Genomic DNA, 14227 nt, shown 5'->3' on the forward strand with positions numbered 1-14227 from the left:
TTTTTAGTAATAACCAGAGGATACTTGTGTTAGATGCATTGTCCCGTTAATCTCCCTTGATGTACAGGCTATTTACGGTCCCATATCTCTCTGCTTCTGCCTCCGTTGTACAGTCAGTGAGGAAGTCTTTTGCCTTGTCTGGCATCAGTGGGCTGCTGAAGTGTTCCCCGGGGGCCTTGAGAGAACTGCTCCGACAGGACCACAGAGTCTCGCTGCGTTTCACAGCTTCCCTACTGGGTGAGAAAAAGTGTCACTTACAGCATGAGACTAGGATGTGACGAAAGGTTTAGCAAGGAAGGCTATATATAGGCTACAGTCTATATGCAGTATCTCAAATTTAAACATAGAGTAGTTGATGTGCAGCCGACAGCTGCATTAAAACCTGAGGTGAAATTCTATTTTTATTGCATAATTGAATTATTCAACTAATCAACCAAATAACAATCATTGGCATGGTTTATAGTAAAGTGGGAGTTTTGTTTCTGTCTGTTCTATTATTGTTTTAGATGTTAGACAGCCTAAAGACTGAGTTGCAGGAAAAAACATGACTATCATTATTTGTGCTTGTTCTGTTTGTAGCTGACTGACTTATTAAAGCAGTCAGTTAATTGGTACCACACTCACCCTCTATCATGGATGTATATAAAGTCATCAAAATTATGACAACCACCTAGCGAAGCCAGTGACCCTGTGAAATCATGCTCATGTACGGGGAAAGTAGTTCTATTAGCCCTGTATTGTGGTTAATGCTTTTCTGTCATGGCCAATACATTATCTACACTACAGTGAATTACTATGGCTTTTAAAGGAGATGTTGTGAGGAGGACAGGCAGACAGCACTGGTGAGTTAGTTTATAAAATTCTTACACTTTATCACTGCTATATATTGACCACAGTGTATATTTATGTTACTGCATCATCAGCACATATTGCATAGACTTCCTCACTGGATAAATTTCACTGGGTTATTGCAGCATAAAGTGTCAGGCCTACACCATTAGAGCTCTAATCAAATTAGTGCAATAAGAGGGTACGTGTTAAAATGGTAAGCCGGTAAAAGCTCTGCCATTAAAACAGCCATTACAGAGCTTGTGGGATGGTCTGCTGAAATGAAATTCACTATGTGCCAATGAGGGTGAAATACAATATAAAATATGCCCTTTCATCCTCCTAATACATATTGGGCCCCGTGCAAGAACCATTCGTACGAGCAGATTTGATTTTATGTTGCACATACAAATGATTTATTGGCATTCACCAATTTTTTTGTACTTAAAACATTTTTCTCTTAGGTATGAATGAAATTCATTAGTTCTGCCCTCAATATAAGTCATGAACCGATGAAACCTGAAATCAAAATGCTTTAATCTAAACCTTTTTCCCCTGTTAAAGGGGTTTTTAAGGGAGTTTTTCCTTATTCAGATCAGGGGTCTGAGGACAGTCTGACATTGCTGTACAGACTGTAAAGCCCCCTGAGGCAAATTTGTGATTTGTGATATTGGGCAAATATACAAATAAAATTGACTTGACTTGAATTATAATACCAAAATAAAATATATAATAAAGAAAAATTAATGTAAAGTGAATATTCCTTTCACCACATTATCATCATTATGATTTACCAATTTACAGAGGTTTTTTAGATTGTATGATTTTTATTGGCATATTTCAGAAGTTACAGGAACATTCTGTCACTCTGACAGCTGCTTCAGGATCTTTATGTGGTTCCCTGTCCAGTATCATCTTCTGTTGCACCTGTCAGCGTAACATCACCTACTGTGGGATATGATATTCCCTCATCTAGTATCTCTGTGACTGTTACATCCCCCTTGACTGCCTCGCATATTAGTCGCAGACCACTTTAGCATTGGACTGTGTATTCCATCTTTATTTCTGTCAGCTTACAGCACTGCAGCTGTCTTGATATTTTATAATTTTTTGGGTCCTTTGATATGACGACTGGTGCATCTAAATTTTCCTATTGATTTCTGACAGCCCGACTTGAAGCCCCACTATGTGAAATTCTTCTTTGGTAATATTTTAGGGGCTGATTAGACTAATGATGAAATCTCACAAATGTGCACCTCCTCATGAGCAGATGGCATTCAACAGGCTGAGACGAGCAAATTACTGTAGGTTTCCCAGTTAAGAGTGTGTTGACTGTGACTTGAAACACTTGTTCGAGCAAACCACACAAAAAGTGTGAGAGAGATTTAAGATAAGAATATGAAAACATTTTTGCATGAGGCCCGTTGTGTTTTTACACTTGTTTCTACAGAAGTTTTTAGAGACACAGCTGTAGAATTGGTATCATTTCTTACGGCTTGTTTCCTGCCATGCAGGCTCCCTGTAAGTACAACTTATACAATATGATTAATTAGATTTCAACACTTCAAAACATAAATCCCCATTTTATATCTGTGTACCCTTTATCCTCCGTTTTGTAAAGCGACTATACTTTGTTACTTAGTTTGTCCCCTTTTCATGTTTGAATATTCATTGTCTAGCTTTCTTTTTCTTTTATCCCTCCATGAGGCCGCTGTACATCGCAATGAGTTTGTGAAGTACGCTTTTTAAATCCGGCCTGTCATTACTGTTCTGTCCCCAGGGATGCTTCAGACTGTTGAGGACCCAGCCACTCTGGAAAAGGTTGACCAAGGTGAGAGATGCCTCTTTGTTCTTTGGATTGTGTGTGCTAGTGTGCATATGTACACACTCACACACCCTGCTCACGTTACACTCACACAGACCTAGACACAGACTTTCTATGCAGTTGTTATTATGCAGACAGTGTGAGAGGGCACACACACACACACACACAGGCTGTGAGACACTCTTTTCTCAAAGACACTTACACAACAACTCTCTGTTTGACTCTGATGATGCTGGTAACTACTGTACAGTGATCCTACATTGACTCCACAGTATCGGTTTCTAAATGTAACATTTTTTTAATCTTTGACTCCATTTCACATGTTGATAGTCTTTCACTGCTGCACTGAAGTACCAGTCCCTCTTTGTATTTAATGATCATTTTAGGCTGCCATATGCAGATTTTTCCATATCATGTCTTAATGTTGGCTTCTCTGCAAACTAACAGTTTTTAGTGCTCAGACAGATTTGTCTCACATCAGCAGAGTCTTTTAAAATGCAAAATGTTTTGGTAAATGCAAATGACAATGATTTTATGCTAGCTGTCTTAAAAATGCCATAGGGACCACTTTGCTGTAATAGTTGGTAGAGTGCTTTAAATTTGACACCGCTATTGCTCTCTGCTCAGAGAATGTGAGGAGAACACATTTTGAAACTCATTTGAGCCCTATAAATAATGCAGTCATAATATCTGTATGTGAGAGGAGAAAGAAAGCCAAGAATGTCCCAGACTTTTTCTCACATCAACTGAGCAGCCAATATTAAGTTGGCTACTCTACACAACTGCTCAGCTGATGTAAGAAAAGGTTTAATGTAGTTGTTGTAGGGCTGCAACTAATGATTACTCTCACTATCAATTCATCTTGATTGGTCACACAAAATGTCAGATGATAAAATGTTCACCACAGTTGACCTGTTTATGATCACAGACAACTAAGAAAACCAGCAAATATTCACATTTCAATTCAAAAATGTTGATTTGTACTTAAAAATACGACTTCTACGTCTAACTGATTAATCGATCAAGATGTTGATTGACTAAACAATTGACTAATCATTTCAGCCTTAATTGGTAGCATGATTTGACATGCATATAATAAAATGGTATTAATCCAAGAATCATTAAGGTACCGCACGCTATCACTGCTGCTCACAAGTAATTAAAAAAGTTACAACTTTAAACTATTAATATTGAATTAATAAAAACCCTGAACTGTTATTTTCTTTTTCCTCACAATTTAGGAAACTGTACTTTGCTGTAATGTCTATTTAATGAATGTTTCTCCATGTTTTTTTGTTTGTTTGTTGCCTGTGTGTGTGTGTGTCAGTTCTGGTTCAGCTGCTTTTAGAGCTCCAGAGCGAGCTGTCATTTCACTTTGTTTTGGATGAGATACACAAACAGGTGAGGCAAACACATTTACAGACATATACTGTAGAGAGAGACACATCTGCTCATCTACACATGCAAGCACAATAACATGCTCAACATCTTAAAATATTTAACAGCACTTGTATAACCAACAACGTATTCTCCCGCAGTTGTTTAGTAAACAGACCGTGTGCTCGTCTCCCTCTTTTCTGCTGTTGTTTCACCTTTGGGGGGGAGGCAGTAGTGGAAAAGCCTCATTCAGCAGCCGGCACTGCAGGTGGAAAATAGTAAAGCTGTTTATACTGATGATGACAGAGAGGTAGAACACCAGGTAGTGGTGTAGACAGGTTTCATTTAAATGACTAGAATAGAGCCTGATTAGAAGGGTTTTTTTTTTTTTTTTTTAAGAAAAACAACCTGTTGTGAATACAGATTTTTATTGCAGTGAGCGTTGGAAAAAGAAGCAAGGTTGTTATCTGAGTTCAGAAAAAGAATGAATTATATAAGAGACTCTGGAGTATTAGTTAGAGTGTTGTCTATTTTATCTTCTTTCTCTGAGTTCTCTTTATTTATTACTTTCTCATTATTGCCTGTGATATCATTGACAGTCTCTTTGTAGCGTATCTGAAATCTTCTTGATCTTGTGCCATAGAGTAATGTGATATAAAGCTTTTCATTGTGTTTTTCTGTGCCTTTTTCATCCAGACAAGTTCCATTACATTGTTTTATGTCCATTGTTATTGATTTCAATGTTGTGCATTCTCTGTCTAGCTGAGTGACCAGCTCAGTGTGAAGGGTTTCCTGCCCACGTTCAACTTCCTGGGGAGCCTGGTGGAAGCAGCCCCCAACGTGGCCCATAGCCTGGTGACTCAGTTCGGTGAGACCCTGCAACAGACACCCAATTACATCTCAGTAATACAGGCCCTGGTCCACAAGGGGAAACAGCAGTGTGTGTGTTTTCATGTTTTTGTGGTCATTACTAGCACTTACTGTCCATATCAACATATGATGCACCAGTAATTGCTGTTTTAAAATATAAAATTCAACTTTGGTGTCATCATTGCTTTGCTGGAGCGAAGGTAATATCTCTAATTTGCATTTATCTGTTTCTCTTTTTTTCAAAATGGAAAAAACAGTACAGTCCTCAAGTCCTCCGTACTAAGAAGGCTGTCTGTTGACCTACAAGGAGTTAACTTCAAATTAGCCTCTTTAGCCATACTTGCAGCATGTCTCTAGGGATTTACAATGCTGGCCTGTTGACTGGTTGCTAGGTTAGTTCACCACTTTGGTCCAGACTGAAATAACTCTAAATCTATCAGACAGATTGCCATGAAATTTTTTACAGTCATGTTTCAGAAGATTAATCCTACTGACTTTGGTGTTCCCCTGACTTTTTCTCTAGCGCCACCATGAGGTTGACATTTGTGTTTCAGAATGAAAGTCCCTACATTTTTGGTTATTAACACATGTCAACAACTACTGGGTGGCTTGCAATGACATTTGTTACAAGATGAATTGTTGTATTTTTGTCCAATAATTTAGTTTATGACTAAATCCCTTCAAAACTAATGACATTCCCATCACCCTCAACTGTACTTTGTGTTTAGTGCTAATTAGCAAATGTTAGCATTCTAACATGCTAAACTAAAATGATGCTAGCATGGTCATTGTGGGAATGTTAGCATGCTGATGTTAGCAGTTAGCTCAAAGCACTTCTGAGCTTAAATAGGCCTCACTGAGTCTCTAGCATGGCTGTAGACTCTTAGCCTTGCTTAACTCTTAATACTCACATAGGTGCACAAAATGTACTTATAAATATTTGAACATTTTCTTAATACTGGATAAAAAGGTGATGTATTAAGTGGGGAGATTGCTTTTGAACTGAAGACTTAGGTTCAAACTAATGTTTCCCTGCTGAAGTTTCCTTGAGCATGAAGCTGAATTCTTATCAGCAGTAAGATTGCTGCTCAGTAGCAGAACCTGACCTCTGACCTTCAAGAAAAGAGACCGATTCTCCTTTGGAGGTGAAATGAGTATCCACAAGAGAAACTTTGACTCAGGTTGGTGTGGTTCTGTTTTAAAATGCAAGTGAGACAGGATCAGGTCAGGTCAGATCTCAGATGGCTCATCATGCTGCCACATCTCTCATGTCTGTCTTCATTGAGCCATCTGAAAAAAATTGAATTAAAAATTAAAGCGATACAGACAGTTCATCTCAGAAGCTGAGATCCGGGAATATTCTAGCAATTTTAAAGTTCACCTTAAATGGAAAAGAAAGATGAAAGGATATTTAAATTTGAGCATTCCCCGTTCTCTCTGGACACGCATATTGTAACATCCAATTTTGACCTTTTCAATTATCTCCCGAATGCAAGGAAATAGTTGTACTGTGTCCACCTTTGAAATAGTATTCCCCACGCTGCACCCTATTACACTCTCTCTACTTCAGAGAGATATGAAAAAGTCACAAAACTGTATTTTTCATATCCCTTCCTCTGAATTTTCTCAATTCAATCTCTGTCACAGTTATGACCTTTTCAATTATGCTCCAGCTGCACTGAGATAAACATGCTGTGTCCATACTTGAAATTCTGTCTGCATAGCCAATTCTATGCCAGATCATGCTGAAAATAAAAAAGCTACAAACACTAGTTCATCCAGCTTTTTCCCTGTAATTCCCCATATACATAGATATACTGTATGTATATAATGTATACAGTTCTGCAGATGCAGTGTTGTGTTGCAGAACAATAATGCACCTCAACACCCCTCCCAGACAAAACTGCACAGATTTAATCTCTGCTACAACCAACTGTATGATGTCTGTACTCGCTGAACCATTACTCCACTCTGTTTAATGGGCACTGTTAATCAGCTCCAAGCGTGTGTGTGTGTGTGTGTGTGTTGTACTATTTTTGTGTAATGCCTGAATGCTTGTTACAGGCAAGAGTGAATGTGAGCCTATTGTCAAATAAGCAGGCTTCGTAGTTATTTTACTATGCTTCGTGTGTCCACCTCCCCATGTATTTTCATGGGTTTTACAAGCTCCCCTGAGCAGCCCCAGGTAGTGGTGGGTGGTTGCGATGCTGATGCAAGATGCAGGCTGCCACTATTGACTGTGTGTGCCTGTCTGTGGCCTGTCACTCAACATGTCTCCGTGGGGCTGTTTGGACTAACGACAACAGCACAGCAATGACAACACGAGCCCAGAGCACCCAACACGTTTCTCTCTCTCTCTTTCTCTCTCTCTCCCTCTCTCTGACTCGCTGTCTGCCTGTCTATCTAACTGATTAACCACTCTGTTTTTGTCACCCCTTCGCTTTTCTCTGCCTGAATCTCTCTCTCTCTCTCTCTTTTAATCGCTCTCTTTCTGTCTGTCTCTGTCTCTCTTTTCACTCTCCCTCTCTCATTTTTGCATTGTGGGTGTCTTACTCCCTCAGGTACTAACTGAAGAGTGGATACAGGAAAAAAGAAGCAAGGAGGGAAGATAAAGCATTAATGAGATAGGGAAATAGGAAGATAGACAAAGATAACAAGGTAGATAAGAGAAGGGAAGGACAAAGGTACACGCTGCAGTGTTTCTTTCAGGTGGTGACATTGAATCCATCATTAAAGTGGTTAAGGACATGATTTCTACACATTAATCTACACATTAATTCACCATTTTCAGGTTCAGTCTGCACTTTCAAAAATTAATCTCTGCAGACATTTGAAGGTATATATGTATACATATATTTTCGGCTTGGGTGGGATTCATTTGGCTGGCTCAAACTAGTAAATTTTGTATGTGGGAACAGTGGAAACTGGAAGTGTATAAAGCATTAGAGGTAAATAGAGAGGGATTTAGTGAAGCAGGGTGAGGCAGTGGGTGCAAAACAACAGAGAAACACTGTAAAAAGATCACAGAAGGAACAGAGTCGTAGTTCAGAGTGCACAGCATCACAGCACGGCTGCAAAACCATAAACAAAGCAAACAGAAATGAACCTTTGGTTTTCTCTGTCAAAGAATAAATAGTTAACTCTTTTTTTGTGTGTCAGTTCTCTGTGCGTCTGTGTCTGTGTTGGTATGTGTGCATCATAGAACGTTTTGTTAAACAACAGTGAGGCTTTTTATTTTCCACCCATCCTTCCCCGCTCTTATATTGCAAACTCCCCATCCCATTCTCTCTTTTTCTCCTTGTGTTCTTTTCATTTCCCTCCTCTGTCTGTCTTATCTCCCTCCTCCCCTCTCCTTTCTTCGCTCTCTCCCTCTCTCTTTATGCCTGGCTCTCATCTCGGCCGCCTCATATATTTCGGTTTAATCAAACATGTCTGGGAGCCTCTCCTGCCTCACATGGGTTTTGATCTGCTTCACAGAGCAGCTGAGCTTGGGCTTGGCTGTCCTACTCTGTCATCCTTTTTTCTCTTCTATACTCGCTGAGTCTCTGTTCCTCTGTCTCCTTTCACCTCCAGCGCTGCCCTGCACTTTAACACTGTTTATCCCTGTGTTCTCACAGTCGCTCCTTCATAGCCTACTTGCTTGCTTCTCTTTCATCTCTCTGGCCACTTCTGTCTCTCTCTGTCTATGACTCACCTTCATCATGTGTACCCCATTTTCTCAGGATTGTTTCAATTTACATGATCATACGAAACCATTTTCATACTTGTTGCACTCTACTTGATTAATTTTCCTCTACTGTGCCAGTATATTCACCCTTGTATAAAACTGTAGTGCATCACTACTGGCCTGTTCTTTGACTTTTTCCAATAATCGACTTGGTCTGCATTCTGTGGGTGTAGCCATGTGCAGGAAGTTGAAAAGTTGAACTTAGCAACAGTAGATGGACAGTTTGATGGACACAGACACATTGTTTCGCTGCTCCTGCTTTCATTCACTATATCATTTTTACACTCTTGATCATTTTCGAGAAACAAAATTAGAAATATACATTGTTGCCAATATCACAGTGATTTTTAACGCTTTTTATGATTTCATTGAGTTATTTACATTTACACATGGATGAAACAGCATTTATTTTATAATTTATTCTGCAAGTAATATACTTTACTTTAAAGTCCTCTGTAAATTCACCTGTGAAAAGAGCGACAGTTCTTCTAACGGCAAATAGATGAAGAAACCTCCATTATATTGAAGCTGCTTTGTAACATCAAACTCCAAAAAAGAATAAAGTCAATGGATTTTTTCCATATGATTTCCATGTCACCTCTTTTTTATTTTGAAGATGTTAAGGCCTCTAGTGCTATATGATTGGATGCATGTTTTCTGGCAGTCTGACTGTAACTATTTACATTTGATTAGTACAGCGTTTGGGCATTTCAAGCAATGCTACAGAGACTAATTCTATGTTTTCTACGGTGTACGGTGGAGTACTGTGAAGGCACAGAAATACTGTATGCAAAATTTATGTCAGTCTGTGTATGTATCTGTAATTCTTCTCTCTCCTCATCTTTTTCTGCTTCTGTCTCTCTCTCTCCACCTCTGTGACTCTGAATATGTGCATGGCTCTGCCTGCCTCTATCTGTCTTTTACTCCTTCACCCTCTGGCTTTCCCTCTTTCACTAACTCAGCCTTTCTACCTCCACCTGTCGGTTCTTATTTCTCTCTTTGGCACCATCACTCTCTCCATGTGTGTCTCCCTGTCCTCTGTCTTTCTCTCTTTTACCCTTCTTGCGAATCTGTGTCATTTTCTCTCTCGTCAGACAGCGTACCTGGGAGTATCTAACTCCTGCCTGATGTGTTCATAGAAGAGCCTCCTATCCTACTCCTACTGCATGTAATTTTTTTTACCTCTACTCATTCTCTCTCCCACCTGCCATTTTACTGTGCTCCCTTCCCAATAACACATCTCCAATCCTTTCATCTTCATGGCAACATTTCCTCCAATGTTGATTCTACTATTGTCTGTCATATCCAAAGAGGTTGTTGAGGTAAAACTTAGCTGCACTTTGTTCCCAGTGGTTTGCTCCTCTTCCATGTTGACGTCTCGTTGCTCTCATTGTGGTCTGTTTATCTATGCTTCTCTTGCAATATATATATATGTGTGTGTGTGTTTGTATATATGTATATATATATATATATATATATATAACCTGTAGCTCTCCTCTGAGTATCTTTGGTTAGATCAAACACACTTGTTTTCAAATGTGAAAGACATTTATTTGCTGTGGTTGCACCTACCCAGTTTCCCCACATGATCATGTCAAGTCAGATTTATTTATAGAGCACATTTAAAAACATCAGTGCTCCACAGAAAAATATAAAAATACATTTGAAGAACTAAAACAAAACAAAATAAATATACATAAATTGTAATAGATGAAATTAACAATCTCAATATGCTATAAAATTAAAATTTGGAGGGACTCAAAAGCGATTCTATAAAGATGGCTCTTTAGCTGGGATTTAAAAGTGGTGATAGATGGAGAAGATCTGACAGTGAGGGGCAAACTGTTCCACTGTCTGGGGGCAGCAATGAAAAAAGCTGGCTCACCTTTTGATTTTGACTGGGAACGTTGAACACAGAGAAGTATCTGATCAGAGGATCTGAGGGGTCTGGGTGTAGAATATGGACTGAGGATAGATTAGAGATGTAGGCTGGTGCCAAACTATTCAGAGCTTTGAAAACAAATAAAAGAATCTTAAAATCAATCCTATATTTCACGGGTAAGCAGTGGAGGGAGGCCAGTACAGGGGTGATGTGGTCTCTCTTTTTGGTGCCGGTGAGGAGTCGTGCTGTTGCGTGTACAGTACAGTATGTATCCTCTTCTTTTATTCTGTCTCAATCCTCTGTCTGTACATGTGTTTACTCATCTGTCTCCCATCCCTGTCCACCAGTGCCCTTGCTGGAACACCTGTGCTCAGCCTTGCTGTACCCAGATGAAGGACTGAAGGCTTCAGTCCTCTGTGTGTGGCTCAAGCTGTTCAGGACAGCTGGGGGCTCGGCAGTCCAGTCCCTGCCCGTTGCCATCAGGGACAGGGTGTGTATTCTGTTGCTGCAGACCTTGGCCAATGCCAGCTCCCCCCTGCTCATCAACAACTGCGTTGGTGAGACAAACATCTTTCAGTTATTCTATTTTATTATTATTCCTTTTGAGTTTTTTTTGTTGTTGTTTTTTAAGGTAGCTGAGTTTACCTTGAGCTGCATTGGCAACAGGTTTGCTGGTCTACATAGGATGAAGGACAGATAGGTATGAAAAAAGTTAGCTTTCATAAACAGCTTCCCCCATGACATGCAATGGGCAACGTACAATACAAATGAAGAGAGAAAATTGCAATATTGTCTTCTTTCGTGGCCAAGTGTGTGTGTAGAGTGAGTTCTGTGACGTTTCAGTCTGTTTTGTCACTCTGGAGAAACTGCCATTTTTCAAAATTAATGTAGATAAATATTCTTTAGAGCACCATTAGCTGTCTGGAAGAAAAATTGCATCTATTATTGGCCTTATTCAGATTTATTCAGCACTAGATAGACCAAGTGAGATTGAGTTGCTGTCATCTAAAGGTTTGAAGTTATTGAGCTCAGTACAATATGCTCAGCTAAGGCAAGTATGAAAAATACAGTTTTGGTGTTGAGATAAGGGGAGGATGCTATTAAAATTGAGTACAAAAACAACTACTTTGGTGACAGCGTGAGGACAATTAGGATGTGGGCTTAAAAGATGAGTAAAATACTTTTTCGCGTGGGCGAATATTCACTTTCAGAAATCATCAGAGCAATATAATTTCACTAGTGTCGCATCACAAGAAGCCTCCACTAATTGAAAGAGGTTATCAATGATGAAATAGAGCTATACTAACATTTCCATCATCATCTTTCTCAATGAAGATCCAGAATCTACTTAAGGGTTAAGTTAGATTTAGAAAGAGAAGGGATTATACTGAGATGAAAGACTGTTGCTATCTTGTATGAGTTTAGAGTTATGCAGATAATATGCTTGCCAGCGTGTGTCTTGATGATAACCAAAACACACGCACAGGAAATGGAGTCATTATCCTCTAGAAATTTGAAGTTGTTACATCAGTGCATTAACTTCTCCTTTTACTGCTTGGTAGAGAAGTAGACTTGGACTAGAGGTGCAAGGTTGGTTTACGCCACTTTAGAGTAGTTGCATTTGAGCTGTTTGTTGTTTGTGTAATTCTGAATTGATATGATCTTAAAGGATATGTTCATCATTTTTCAAGTTTTTCAATTTTTCAACAGTCAGGTGTCCATATGAACACTGAAAGAGGTTTTCCTCACTGTGGTCATTCCTCCTGTTCATACAGGCTATTAAAAGATCCCCTCCAAATGCTCTTTCAATATAAGTGATGGGGGCCAAAATCCACAGTGTGTCCACTGCAAAAATGCATTTAAAAGTTTATGAATCTTATATGAGGCTTCAGCAGTCTGAGTTAGTCATATCAAGTGGATATCTGCCACATTTACAGTCTTTTAGCATAAAATTCCCTCTTTGTGTTTCCTCGGACAGTGTTTCCCTGTTGAGCTGCGGTGGAAGTATAGTAACAAAAGGAGGGACTTTGGCACTAAAAAGACTGTAACGCAGGCACGGCGCCAGAATTTCAATTTTGGATGGGCCAAAGTAATTTTGGCTGGGCCTTTTAACTACAGAAGTTTATACTGTTTGCCTTCCTTTCCAACTTGTAGGCTTGCTAAAACAGGAATGACTGATATTGTGCTGTGGAAGGCGACTAGTGCATCTGGTTGATTATGACACAATCTTTTTCTAAAACATTTTCAACACCGAGATGGCGCAATATTTACCCGCAACAGTTATTATTTATTACAAGCGGCACACGCGGGTATATTGCTCAAATCGTGCAAAAATTAAACGTAGTATCCTATCTATCATGTTTATTTTTTGCTGTGGATTGTGTAGACCAACACATCCATTCATTTAGAACACTGACATCTTCTGAGTTGAATTTAAGGAAATACCATGTTGTTTTGATGATCTGGCTGCATTATTATTTGTTTAAGTTGATTGCAGAGAGAGCGAGAGATTGACTGAAGGGTGAGCTATATTGACTTTTAACAAGAGAGAGAGCGGCGCACTGTGCAGTCGGTTCATAAGTTTGTCTTAACAGAAATGGTTTATGCTTTTAAGGCAATATAGAGACAGTCAGAGAAGTCAGGCAGGAATTTTCAGCTCTACCTCCTGTCTTGTTTACATTGTTTTCAAGGTTCTTGTAGTCTCAATAGGAAATGCATTTGCAGCTATGAAATTACACAGCGACTGCGTCTGTATTCTACACACCTGGAAACTGACGTGTTATTATAGCCAACATAGAACGCTGAGCGAGAGCCTCAATAAAAACACACACAAAAAATACAAATCCTTTAATTACAGGTGACATATTTATTTACAGTTCTCACAGACACATTGACTTGTTTTTTGCTTTGACTTTTGATTTTCTCAATAAAATTTCTCATAAACAACAGGAGAAAACTAGGCTCAGTATAGGCTAACAAACCATGAACCACACTCACACGCTCTAAACCCCTTACCACTCACTCCCCTCCCACATACACACACAAAAACACACCACCTCACGAACTGAAACCCCAAACTTAAACTGAGTCACACATCATACCTATGCCACAAGCCATGACATCCATCAGTAGTATACATACCAAAACAATGACTCGTTTGAAAATCAGCTCAGTAGCAGTTAGAACATTTTCTTTCGAGTTTTGTAAAACCATTGCTGTCAAGGCTTTGTCATGATTTAGGCTGATATTAATAACTTTCCAGACTAGGAAAATAGGCTGCAAGGAATGAAAGAGAGAAAAAGATCATATTCCTTACTATGTCATTACTGTTGTCAACAAGTCTCATCTGTGTCTCTCATCTCGCATCTGTCTGTGTTTCTCCCTACAGGAGTAGTCGGCGGGGTTTGCTTTTGAATATGTTAATAATTTCATCACAGTCGAGAGTCGCTGTAAGATCTCTCTCAAATGTTCACAGAGCGACTCTCTTAACGCTGGAGAGGACACGCTCAACTGCACTATGATGTCATTGGTAGAGTGATCAGTGCTTTTAAGAAGCAATGACCACAAGGGAAGACTTCCTCGTTGCATATGTCCTTCACATCAATGAGAGTTTTAGAAGTTTCTCTTCTCGCCCTCTTCCTTGTGGTGTGCTGGAGAAACACTGATGTTGAAAAGCTTTCCTGCATCATTCAGACTTTTTGTCATGTTGGTCAAGCTG

General features: G+C 39.3%; 1 protein-coding gene across 5 annotated transcripts in view; it reads left to right on the top strand.

Annotated features, from left to right (window-relative positions):
• Positions 1-14227, top strand: part of LOC122966882 (meiosis inhibitor protein 1) — a 61282-nt gene that overhangs the window by 990 nt on the left and 46065 nt on the right. For 4 of the 5 annotated variants that reach the window (XM_044331249.1, XM_044331252.1, XM_044331248.1 and 1 more), the window contains exons 3-7: positions 114-237; positions 2609-2659; positions 3981-4054; positions 4793-4898; positions 10857-11066. In XM_044331249.1, coding sequence (XP_044187184.1) covers positions 114-237; positions 2609-2659; positions 3981-4054; positions 4793-4898; positions 10857-11066 — 565 coding nt within the window. The remainder of the gene's footprint in view (positions 1-113; positions 238-2608; positions 2660-3980; positions 4055-4792; positions 4899-10856; positions 11067-14227) is intronic. The other variant, XM_044331250.1, reaches the window with a different exon arrangement.

The sequence above is a fragment of the Thunnus albacares genome, chromosome 17 (assembly GCF_914725855.1).
Source record: "Thunnus albacares chromosome 17, fThuAlb1.1, whole genome shotgun sequence".
NCBI classification, from domain to species: Eukaryota; Metazoa; Chordata; class Actinopteri; order Scombriformes; family Scombridae; genus Thunnus; species Thunnus albacares.